Below are 12899 nucleotides of genomic sequence, written 5' to 3' on the forward strand. Positions count from 1 at the left end.
TGTAGCACTCCATCTTCCTTGGTTGTCCTACATTTGGCGGTGCCTTGTCCTCCTTGGCAGTTAGGACCTCTAGTCACCCTGGGTCAAGGTGACCAGAGGTCCTGTTTTTCCAGGACATGTCCTCCATTCCAACTTTCTGTCCAGGAAGAATTCCAAAATGTCCTCCATTTGGAGCATGACGAAGAAGCATGAATTGATATGAGTGTAGGGTTTTTTTTCCATTTCCCTTGAATGTCCTATATTTGGTGGGGCCTTGTCCTCCTTGGCAGTTAGGAAACCAGAATGACCGGATGTCCTCCTTTTCCAGGACATCTCCTCCATTTCACCAGGAATTTCAAAACATCCTCCATCCTGAGCATGACTGAGGAGCACGGTTTTACATTTCACATTTCTAGGAATTCTTTTAGCTTTGATCAGGTCATGTCCTCCCTTTTCCTTGAAGGCCCTCCATTTGGCAGTGCCTTGGCAGTTAGGAGGACATTGGGTCATTGGGTCCAAATGTTGACTGATTGAGTGATTGATTGATCGATTATATTAATGTATGTCCTGCTTTTCTCCCAAACTTGGGACCCAGTCTAAAAACTTGCAATCAAAAACTCACCAAAACAAAAACAAAACCAAGTACAAACTTGCCAAATTGGCAAAATGAAACTGTTGCAAAATTAAAAATGTTGCCTTCTGTTCCCCAGATAAGGAGTCCTCAGGTGGCCAGGAAAGGGGGGGGGGGGGAGCTGAGGAAGGGTGTTGGTGCACTTCTCTTATCAGTCCCTTATCAGTGGAGGCAGGTTAAAGAATGACTTGAACCTCTCTCTGGCTGTTAAAAGGAGGAGGAGGAGGAGGAAATGTTGTCACAAGGCTGGAGAGGAGGAAGGGAGGAAAAGAAGTAACTGTGGGTCATCATCAGAGCCTTTTTGTCTCTGTTACACTCAACTTTTCTGCTTTTGGATCCATCTCCCCGCCCCTGTGCCTTTGTTTCCCCTTTTTGGGTGCCTGATAAAATGTTCCTCATTTCTGCAAAGGTGCTTCAGTTGCATACTGGAGAGGCAGGCAGTGCTGAATTTGCATCCAGGACCACCTGAAAAGAGCATCAAGGCTGCACCAAGAGAGCAAGCTCCAAGAGACTGTAAGTTTTGGTGGTGGTGATCATCATCATCATCATCATCATTCAAAGATATAGTCTGTAGAATCAGTATATAGAGAGATCTTGCAGCACCTTTGAGAGTAACCGAGAGAAAGAAGTTGTTAGCATGAGCTTTCGTAGACTTGAGCCTACTTCCTCAGATGCATGTTTTGCATGTGAGAATGAAGTAAAACAGTCCAATATGCATGGTAGAATCCAAAGATATAGCTGTGTTAGTCTGTTGAGAGATCTTGTAGCATCTTTGAGACTATTATTATTATTTTATTTCTTTTATATGTCGCCTTTCTCCTGATGTAGGGACACCAGGCGACTAACCTAAGTTTTAAACTGTACAAGTTAAAAAAATAAATAAATGCCAAAGTGCTTGGATGTATATGAGTAAGACAGTTAAAAGAGTATTTACTCTTAAGAGAGATAACTATAATTAAAGACATGCTGTAATGAAATAAATGCTGTAATGACATAAATTATGGAAGAAGAATGTGAACCAAAGCTGTTTCTAAAAGTGATGTATAATTTTAAAAGTTAAAGGGAGGGAAGAAAGTATGAAAAATCAATGAAAATTATATTTTAAAAAAATAAAATTTAAAAAAGGAAATGCATTAACATGTATGTATGTAATGTATTATGAGTATGTAATGCAAATGTGTGTAAACATTTTAAATGTAAAATGTAAATACGTTAAATGTAAATATGAGCTGCAAGCTCTTTAGTTTTATGTTTGCACATGATATAATTTTATTTTGCTTCTTGGTTTACTTGTCTTTGGTCATTTAGTTTTGTTTGACTGAGTGTTGTTTCTATCCATAGTTGTTGTTTTTTCTTTACATTTTCCACATCTTTTTGTCATGGTTATATATTCTTCCCCATTCAAAATGTAATAATTTTTTTAAAAATGTAAATACAGAGTCCAAAAAAACCCAATTAAACCAGTTTTTAAAAATTACAAGCATGACGCATTCACATTTTAAATTTTACCATGCCAACTTTTTATATACAATATACAAAATCTATTGTATATAAATATATATACTGTACAAAAAATCAGTGTGACACATCTTCAGAATAATAATAATTATTATTATTATTATTATTATTATTATTATTATTATTATTATTATTATTATTATTATTATTGGTACAGCAGACACTCCATGTGCTGCAGTGCTTTGGGTGATGGACTAGGCCTCTGGAGACCAGGGTTCTCAGCCAAGGAAACCCACTGGGTGATTTATACAAATTTTAATATACAGTACAGTACAAATCTTTGCACAGCATTTAAAGTCCAGCCTTTGTCAGTTTGAGAAAGCCTGGCAACATAAGGATATTTTTACCTGACCCAAAGGAGAGTAAGGATGGGGCCATGCTGGGCTCTCTAGGGAGGGATTTCCAGACAAGTTCCTTTTGCATGTAATTTTCTACTTTTATTTTTATTTTTTAGCTAGTGGAGTTTAATCTGTTTTCTACATTTTGGATTGTAAAGCTTTCAAATGGGTTTTCTTTGTGAGTCACCTTGGGTCCCTTTCTAGGAGAAAGGCCGCATAGAAATGACATGAAATGAAATAAATAAAATAGCTGGCAAGAAGCACCTCCACTGCCTTCTCTTGGCCACTTTCTCTTTGCCAGCCTTTTGCTTGCTGGCCTAGCTTACTAACCTGCTCCTATGATTGTTGTGTTTGTGGTTGATGTGTGTTTTCCAAGTCCTTTCTGACCTATGGTAACCTCAAGGTGACCTTATCATGGGGTTTTCTTGGCAAGATTTGTTCAGAGGAGGTTTACCATTGCCTTCCCCTGAGGCTGAGAGAGTGTGTCTTGCCCAAATTCACCCAGTGGGTTTCCATGCCTGAGCTAGGATTCGAACCTTGGTCTCCAGAGTCCTACTCCAACACTCAAGCCACTGTGCCATGGTGGCTGGAGATGACTAAATATAATGAATCAGTTGGCCAGTCTAAGAAGTAATAAACTTAAGAGCTCTTGAGCATAAAAGCAAGAATGCTCTTGCATAGCTCAGCCTCCACTGTGTAGTTCCAGGAATTAGACTTTAACTCGATCATCACCACCTCCTGCTTTGAAATCCCTAGACATGTGGGCTCTTAGAGAATACAAATGTCATGCTGTGCAAATTATACGCAACTGCAGTGTTCTACTGATTGTTCTTTTGAGTTTATTGACTTATCATCACAGGCATGAAACACAGTCCTGTCCACCTCTGCTGACATGTGGCTGGCACCTTTGCTCAGTATCTTCTCTGAGGCTCCATCAGCACTTGAGAAATGATCCAGTTTGACACCACTTTAACTGCCATGGCTCAATGCTATGGAATTCTGGCAATGGTAGTTTGTTGTGGCATATGGGATACATGTGCTAACCTCTGGTGCCACAACAAACTGCCATTGCCAGAATTCCATAGTACTGAGCCATGGCAGTTAAAGTGGTGTCAAACTGGATCATTTCTTATGTGTGGATGCAGCCTGAATTTCTGCTTTGATCTCAGAGAACCCATGTGCTATAGTGATGATTTTGGTGATGAGGCTAGGCTAGGACTCTGGAAACCTGGGTTCGAATCCCTTCTCAGCCATGGAAACCCACAGGGTGACCTTGGGCAGGTCACACTCTCTCAGCCTCAGAGGAAGGCAAAGGCAAATCCCCTCTGAAAAAAATCTTGACAAGAAATTGCTGTGATAGGCTCACCTTTAGGGTCCCCAGACATACCACAATAATAGATGCAGCTCAAAGAGATGTTATCAGTCTATCAACTTAACAATGTACTCTATTGTTATGCTTTCATTACTGGAGAAAGGATTTAGTTATAAGCATCTGTAGAGCCATGGGGATTCAAGAGCTCTGTAGCTATGTTTTGACATCCTAGATTAGATGGCTATCCCTTTGTAAAGACTTCTCTTTTAAATGTATACTGTTTGAGGAATGTGCTCCAGGCCTAGAGCAGAGACATGTATATGGTAAAAAGGCACTGTCTCTTTTTGAGTTGCCAGACCAAGGTTCAATGCTGCAATTTGGAAAGGTTATGTGATTGATGGCTTGGTCCCACACTCTATCATCACTCCATGAGATTAGGGGAAGATTATCTCTTCTGCTAATTGATATTTCTGCCCTCCAGCTTAGTTTGGTTCTGCATGTCTGAGGCTGTGGTCCCTATGCATACATCCCTGAGAATAAGCCCCACCTGGGATTGATTCTCATGAGACATGCATTAATTACATTTGATTCAGATGAAAGGTTTGCATTATAAATGCCAGTTACCCTCCTAATGGGTTCTTTATGTTAACAATGCCAGTCTTTTCACATTGATGCAAACATTTTCACCAGTGATTTTTAAAATGGTACTGGAATTCCCACAGTTTGTAAGTATGAAGGAGGGAAATACACTGAAAAAAATCCAATTTCTTATTTTTAAAAAAGAGTTTATACGATTGTTAGGTACACTGATGGTGCAATTCTATATGTATGGTTTCTGTGTACTTGCTCCTGGTGCATACAGGATTGCAGCCTGAAAGACTTTTAAATTGCTAGACAGCAGGATACAAATCTTTGTTTTAAAATGTTGTGTGCCTTCAGGTTTCAGACTTATGGTGATCCTGCCACATGGTTCTCTTGGCAAGATTTGTTCAGAGAAAATCTGTTATTGCTTTCCCCTGAGGCTGAGAGCATGTGACTTGCCCAAGATCACCCAGTGGGTTTCATGGCCAAACAGGGAATCGAACCCTGGTCTCCAGAGTTATAGTCCAACACTCAAACCACTACACCATAGTGGTTCCATAAAAATCTTAGTGGGAGAAAAGTCAAACCAGGCTCCACTTTTTTCAACTCGATAGCCACATCCTGAAACAAAGTACTAGAGCCCAAGACTGACATAATGTGTTACATTTCTAAAAATACTGTATACAAAAGAAACAAAAGGTAATGTGAAATCATTTTATTAGTCCATCCGGTTGCTTAAAAAGTGTCAAAGTTTTTCCAACATTTATGGGAATTCAATGCAAAAGTGGATTTGAAAAAAAAAATCCTAAAAGTGGGATGAAAGTGAAACAGACCTCTTAATTAAGTAGGATAAAAAGGAAGAGTTTGTTGTGTGTACTTTCACATCATTTCCGACTTATGGTGACCCTATCATGGATTTTTCTTGGCAAGATTTATCCAGAGTCGGTTTGCCATTGCCATCTTCTAAGGCTAAGAGCATATGACTTACTCAAAATCTACCTGTGGGTTTCCATGGCCAAGTGGGGAACTGAACCCTGGTCTCCAGAGTTGCAGGCCAATACTCAAACCAGTATGCCATAAAAAGGAAGAGTACTGAGTGCCACTTAGGTGAGTGGAATATATTCTACAAAGAGCTGCTGTTGAACATTGTTTTTGAAAGCTACAGCTGTTGCAAAGTGTAGCGTCCATTCTGTTCTCTGGTGTGCACTTTAGAGATCACATATGAGTGGTTAGGTCGTATACCAACTGCACAGAATTTGCATTCTCTGAAGATGCCAGCCACAGATGCTGGCAAAAGTCAGGAATAAACTCTTCTAAAACATGGCCACATAGCCTGAAATATCCACAAAAAACTATCACAGAATTTGCTTCTAAGCCCAATTCAAGATGTTGATCTTGACCTTTGTTATTGTTGTGTACCTTTAAATTGCTTCCAAGGCAAAAACCTATCATGAGGTGTGATCTACAAAGTCCCAAATAGTCTGGGGCCAAAACAGGCAGTTAACAAAGCTTCTGACAACAAACTCCTTTTTGTATGCCTCCCAAGCCCCCTTTTTCCTCCTTTTGTCTTGTCTAGTTTTTGGGTTTTTTTAGCAGCATCAGCACTGGAAAGATGCTGAAAGAAGGCTAGAGATAATCAGCACATATTTTATCACACTTAATCACAAGACTTTCAAACATAATTTAAAGAAAAAGCAATACAGAGTGGAGAGGCAGTGTGGTATAAAGCTTCAGGCATTGGACTAGACTCTGGAGATCAGGGTTCAATTCCTTGCTCAGCCATGAAAACCCACTGTGTGACCTTGGGCAGGTCACACAGTCTCAGCCCCAGAAAACTTCATGATAGGGTCACTGTAAGTTGGACTGTTCTGAATATTTCTGGTAATATGAACAGATCATTGGCTGGTCTACCTTAAAACACTTTTTCTATTACACTTTTCTCTATCCAAATAAGAGCCGTACTGGATGAAACCAGCAGCCCATGCCCTCCAGTATTCTCTTCCCATAATGACCAACGGGATGCTTCTGGAGAGCCTGGAAACGGCATAACAACACCCTCCCACTCATCTCTCCCACAGCAACTAGTGTGTTGTCTCTAGTACAGTTGGCCTTCCATATCCATGGATTCTTTATCCACGGATTCATCTTGTCTTGAAAATATTCCAAAAAGATATAAATTCCAAACAGTAAACCTTGTATATGAGGGATACCATTTTACTGTGCCGTTGTATTTAATGGGACTTGAGCATCCACAGATTTTGGTATCCATGAGGGGTCCTGGAACCAAACCACAGTGGATACCAAGGGCCCATTGTACTGGTGGAAATAGACAGCCATAACAGCTAGTAGCCGCTTGACAGTTTTTCCTCCATGATAATCACTTGGTTTCACCTTTTCCCTTCCAGATGCAGAGCCTCCTGTTCCTCCTGGGGATTTTCCTGGCTGCCCCACCAAGTCTTCATGCCAGTTCTTCTTCCTTGCGCTTCATTGCTGTGGGAGACTGGGGAGGGGTCCCCAATGCTCCTTTCTACACGGCACGGGAGGCAGCTGTGGCCAAGGAGATGGGCCGTACGGTCGCATCGTTGGGAGCTGATTTCATCCTCTCCCTGGGAGACAACTTCTACTACAGTGGCGTCAATGATGTCTATGACAAGCGTTTTCAGGTAGAGGGACCTGAGGTGGCCGAGGAAGGAATGGCTGAGTAACTCGTATACAGTGAGCCCTTGGTATCTGCTGGGGTTTGGTTCCAGGACCCTCCATGGATACCAACATCTGTGGACATTCAAGTCCCATTAAATACAATGGCGTAGTAAAATTGTGTCCCTTATGTAAAATGGCAAAGTCAAGGTTTGTTTTTTGGAATTTTTATATTTTTAAAATATTTCCATTACATTTTCAAGCCAAGCCAAACAAGATGGGGATTTTATTTGTTTTAATTTTTAAGAAACTGTTCTAAATTAATATTCTGGGAAAAGAACATTACTATTGGATTGGCTTCCTAAGTTCTGTATGATAAATTGTTTCAGACGCATTTTGTTTTAACTTGTATTGTAAACTAGCTTGGGTCCCTTATTGTGAGAAAGGTGGGATATGAATTAAATAAAGAAGATGGCAAGAGAAGAAGAGAAGCAACATAATCATACACTTGTTTTTAAGGTTGCAAATTTAAGGTCTTATAAAGACCTGCCAGACCACACTTCATGGGTCAGGGCTACAGTAGGAAGTTATTGCCTCCCATTAGGATAAGGGAAGGGAGAACCCAAATCCTTGCCAAGTGTTATTCTGCAGACATCTTTCCTTCTTTGGCACTAACATAGATAAATACTCTTATTTTTCCCTGACAGGAGACCTTTGAGTCAGTTTTCCAGGCCCCCTCACTGCGAAAGGTGCCCTGGTATGTTGTAGCTGGAAATCATGACCATTCAGGGAATGTCTCTGCCCAGATTGCCTACACCAAGATCTCCAAGCGTTGGTAAGGCCTATTTATTTTATTTTATTTTATATCCTGCTCTTTTCGCAGAACTGAGACTCAGTTTTTTTTACTGGTTTCTGTTTACTAAAGTGCAGCAGACAAACTGCAGCTATATTTGGAAAAGTTTGGAGAAGGAGAAGAGTTTGTGGGAGAAAGGAGATCTCTCGCATCATCCTTATCTGTGTACATGGCCACCTGGGTACATGGCTGAGGCACAATTTGAACTGTGCGCTTTGTAGTCTTAGCCACTATGCTATACTTGATGTTATTAATCATCATCAATATTTTTAATTCCTTATTTTAGTAACACCCCAGAGCTAAACAAGTAAGCAAAACAAAGCCTATCTACAAACCAGCTCAAATTATTATCTATTATGTATGAGTTTAGAGGTTTGGGAGGGAGGGCTTGTGTTCCCTTACTTTTCATATTTCCCATTCCTAAAGGTTGTTTTATCTAGTAAGAGATGGGAAGAATTTCAAAACATTCAATGATCTTATCTTCTTCACAGATTAATCAAGTGAAACTTTATTAATTTTTCCATCTTTCTCCAATATAGAACCCAAGGGGACTCAAAATTTGATTCTAAACATAATACAGTGAAAAGTTAATGAACAATTGAACAAGCAATCACATTAAAAGCATTAGTTCATTTTTTTTAAAGGCAGTTAAAATACAGCGTACCCTTGTTATCCACCTGGAGTTTGGTTCCAGGACTGCTGTGGATACCAAAATCTGTGGATGCTCAAGTCCCATTAGATATAATGGTGTAGTAAGTTGTCCCTTATATAAAATTGCAAAGTCAGGGTTTGCTTTTTGGAATTTACTGTTGACCCTCCATATCCACGGATTCTTTATCCACAGATTCAACCATCCAAAAAGCAAACCTTGATTTTTTTTCCCCCCATTTCATATAAGGAACACCATTTCACTTTGCCATTGTATTTAGTGGGACTTGAGCATCTCCAACTGAAATTAATATTCAAAGACCATAAAGTCTTCAACTGGCAGTGGTAAAAAAAAAAGCAGAGAGGGGACCAATCTAGTTTCCCATGGGGAGGGAATCAGTCTTGAGATCAGCCACCAAAATAGTTCTCTTTCATGTCTTCATCAAACCTTTAGAGTAGTGATTCCCAAACTTTAGTTCTTTGGGTGTTTTGGACTTCAACTCCCAGAAGCCCCAGCTAGCTTGGCACAACAGTCAGGAATTCTGGGAGCTGAAGTCCAAAACATCTGGAGAACCAAAGTTTGGGAACCACTGCTTTAGAGACTATCATACTCTTTTTCTTCAGAAAGAAACTGAACATCCCTTTAAAAAGTCTTGTGAGGTACAAGCACCTTCTCTGACTGTTCCTCCTCCTGTCTTTCTCCCCCTCAGGCATTTCCCCAAGTACTACTACAAACTGAAGTTCAAGGTGCCTGGCAGCAATGCTTCTGTTGCCATCCTCATGATAGACACTGTGACCATCTGTGGCAATTCAGATGATTTCCAGAACGAACAGCCCCTGCGTCCACGTAATGTAAACATGGCCCGTAGCCAGCTGTCCTGGCTTCGCAAACAGATGGCCAACTCCCAAGATGACTACTTGATCGTGGCTGGGCACTACCCAGTGTGGTCGGTGGGAAAGCACGGCCCCACGGCATGCTTGGTCAAGCAACTACAGCCACTGTTGCTGAAATACAAGGCGACAGCCTACTTATGTGGCCATGACCACAACCTGCAGGTGAGTCAAGGAAGAGGAGGTGAAATCTCTTTTCCTGTAGTTCGCATCTATTGCTCTGTGTCCTAGTCTCTTGAGCAGCAAAAAACAAGTTTCCTCCATCCTCAATATGACATCCCTTCAAATATTTTATAGAATCATAGAGTGCTTATGTGTTTTGTGGCTCTTGTGGTTGCTACTGGTCTGCAGCCTTTTTTCCTTCATGGGAGATGTGTTTTCACATCTCCTGTATCCTCAGTTTCCCAAGATTGTGTTTTCTGCTGTACTGCACAATGGCTTGCAAAGCAGCCCAGTTTGTATGCATAAATGGGGAAAATGCACTGAAAGAATTCCAATTTATTATTTTTAAAGAGTTTATATGATTGTTAGGTACACTGATGGTGTATACTCTATATATATTGCTTCTGTGCAACCTTCTCCTGCTATATACAGGTTTGCAAGCTGAAATACTTTTAAATTAGCAGGATAAAAATCTTAGTGGGAGAAGTGATAGAGTCTCCTTCTTTGGAAGTTTTTTAATGGGGCTGGATGGCCATCTGTTGGGAGGGTTTTAATTGTGTATTCTTGCATGGCAGAAAAGGGTTAAACTGGATGATCCCTTGGGGTCTTTTTAAGCTTTATGAATCTAGGATTCCATGAAGTCTCTAGAGTCAGCCATCTTAGTGCCTTCAAACCCCAATAGATATCTCTTTAAACCAAAGCTTTTCTTGAACCTTTCTGTTCATTCTGACCTTCACTACATCCCTGACCATTGTTTGCATTTGTTAGACATCTTTGATCTTTCCTTCACCAAACCTTGACCTTCTAAGACAGACTGTTAGCCTTCTCAGCAGGGAGAAACTATTTTATTGGCATGTGTTATCTTAAATACAGTTTGTTATTTCTTACAACACTTAGGCTGCATCTGCACTGCAGAAATAATTTGTTTTGGCAACATTTTGACTGCCATGGCTTCATGCTATGGAATTCTGGGAACTATTGTTCATTGTGACTGGTGCCACAATAAATTACAGTTCCCAGAACTGCATAGCATAGAGCCATGGCAGTCAAAGTGGTGCCAAACCAGATTATTTTTGCAGTGTGGACGCAGAATTATTTCTTGCAACATCTCTTGTTGTGCCGGTTGTGTTTTCCACATTATTTACATTCCTGACTGGGCTGGGAGCTCCCAAAAATGTTCCTCCCAGAATTATTTCAGGCACTAATATGATGAACTGAGGGGGTGCCCCCAAAGTGATTTGACAATGATTCGGATGTAAGCCTATTCCTTGTTTTCTTCTCGCCCCAGTACCTGCAGGACAAAAACGGCTTGGGCCATGTGCTGAGTGGAGCAGGCAACTTCATGGATGACAACAAGCAACACCTCCATCAAGTCCCTGCTGGTTACCTGCGCTTCTTCTATGGCCATACTACTTCTCAGGGTGGATTTGCCTATATTGAGATTGATAGCAAAGAGATGAGTATCACCTACATCGAGGCCAAAGGCAAGTCACTCTACAAGACCTCGCTGCCCAGGCGGAGACGCTTCTAAAGACAAGACAGCCAGCATCACTGACTAGACATCCTAATTTGTAGCAAAGGGCACCAGTGACATCTCTGGCACACACACATATCCTAGTCTGAGAGATGGCATTTGTGGGGAGCATACAAACATCCAAGAGAGTTCACTAGCCTCTTGCAATCTGGGGAGACACTTCCATGCCAGGTGTACAATTCTTGGAATTTCCCCATCTTCTCAATACCAAAAATATTCTTTTCTCAGTGCTGTCTCTGAAGCCTCCCAAAGGATCTTTGTGACTCCTGCCAAATCTTGGGAATGCCCCAAATCAATACTTGCCTCATGACTAGTAGATCCTATGAGCCTTTTCATGGGGAAATCATGAGTATGAAGTTTCCATCAATTTAAGCAAGGCCCATGACAGAAATTGGGGACAGGTCAGTAGCAGACTGTGGTCTGAGCCCTTCCCAACCTTAAATGAAACACACACCTTTGTTTGTGGCCTTTGTTCCAACCCTGAAGCTGTCCAAGTTGCTGTGCTTCAGATTGGAATGGGAACAGGATTTAGAGGTCTGATCTATCCCCGTTCCTGAGGTCTTAACAGCAACCTGCCATCACATAAACACAATAAAAGGTGGCAACCATAGAAATGGGCAGTGCTGGATAGAAATCTTTTTTGCTTACACAGTAGGAAAGAAATGCACTGGAGGAGAAGGCAACATGGCTTACTGCAAAGCCTATTGCTACAGCATGTTAAAAGAGTTGGTCTTGCATTGAGCACCCTTGAAACAATAATTTGCTCTTGGTGCTGCTATTAACTCCCAGAATTATTAAAGGAGATTGAACTTTTGCTTAGTTTAAGATCACTATCTTGCAGGGTCATTGCTTCCTGGTGAAGACAGTGGGATCAAGGGCCAAAACACACTGTAGAAATAATCCAATTTGAGACCACTTTAACTGTCTGGCTCAAATAAATTCTTCCACAATGCAGCCACAAAGCCCGAAAAACTATTGGTGCCGGCCATGAAAGCCTTTGACTTTACGCTGTGAATTATCTCTTTTTACAGTAGCAATCTACCTTTTTAAGCAGATCACATGGCCACATGCCTAATAAGCATTAGTTAACATTTTTAAAATACAGGTTTTTCAAAACCAAAAATAGGTTTCTGACTAATTCCCACACTTTTTTTGAGTGTCCCAGAAAACTGATTCCTGGACCCACCCTAGTTGCGTACCCTTGGTTTTATGCCTCAGTCTCTCAGTCCATCCAAAAGTACTGGTACAACAACCATCACAAGTCAAAAGGAACCTTTATCTGTGTGTGCCAAAGGAACTGTAGATCTGTCTTCTAAACTATCTGATGACAGGACTCTTCCTTTCTCATTTTTTTCTCCTTTTGGCTCCTTTCTGTTGTATTGCATTGTGCTTTAAATCTTACCTGATGTTACAAATTTTAAAATTATTAATTTGCCAAGATTTTCATTTTCTGAAATGAAAGAGGTCAGCTTTCTGAAAGATCAATTATTCTCTGCAACTAGAACTCAGTTTTATTCCGTGTATGGGCTACTTAGCTTTGTTTAAGGAAAGAGCAGAAACAATGTGTTATTTCAATGAGTTTTTCAATAAATTACTTTGAGAATAGTTCTGCTTTTTTTTCATTAGCTACAACTTCAGAAAGATCTGAAGAGAACTGCACTTTTCAAACCTGTTGGAACATGGATAATTTGCCCATATTGTTTCACAAAAGACCCAAGCCGCTGTTTATTTTTATGCATATGACATGTTTAATTTAGATCCCTCTTTTCTCCCAAAACTGAGCCTCCAGATGGCTCATTGGCATAAAACGGTAC

General features: G+C 40.6%; 1 protein-coding gene across 2 annotated transcripts in view; it reads left to right on the forward strand.

Annotated features, from left to right (window-relative positions):
• Nucleotides 1–12690, forward strand: part of ACP5 (acid phosphatase 5, tartrate resistant) — a 33874-nt gene extending 21184 nt beyond the window's left edge. For both annotated transcript variants that reach the window (XM_042455847.1, XM_042455848.1), the window contains 5 exons: nucleotides 1020–1123; nucleotides 6766–7023; nucleotides 7705–7832; nucleotides 9209–9554; nucleotides 10840–12690. In XM_042455847.1, coding sequence (XP_042311781.1) covers nucleotides 6766–7023; nucleotides 7705–7832; nucleotides 9209–9554; nucleotides 10840–11082 — 975 coding nt within the window. In that variant the 5' untranslated portion in view covers nucleotides 1020–1123 and the 3' untranslated portion in view covers nucleotides 11083–12690. The remainder of the gene's footprint in view (nucleotides 1–1019; nucleotides 1124–6765; nucleotides 7024–7704; nucleotides 7833–9208; nucleotides 9555–10839) is intronic.
• The last annotated feature ends 209 nt before the right edge of the window (nucleotides 12691–12899 follow it).

This window comes from Sceloporus undulatus, chromosome 2 (assembly GCF_019175285.1).
Source record: "Sceloporus undulatus isolate JIND9_A2432 ecotype Alabama chromosome 2, SceUnd_v1.1, whole genome shotgun sequence".
NCBI classification, from domain to species: Eukaryota; Metazoa; Chordata; class Lepidosauria; order Squamata; family Phrynosomatidae; genus Sceloporus; species Sceloporus undulatus.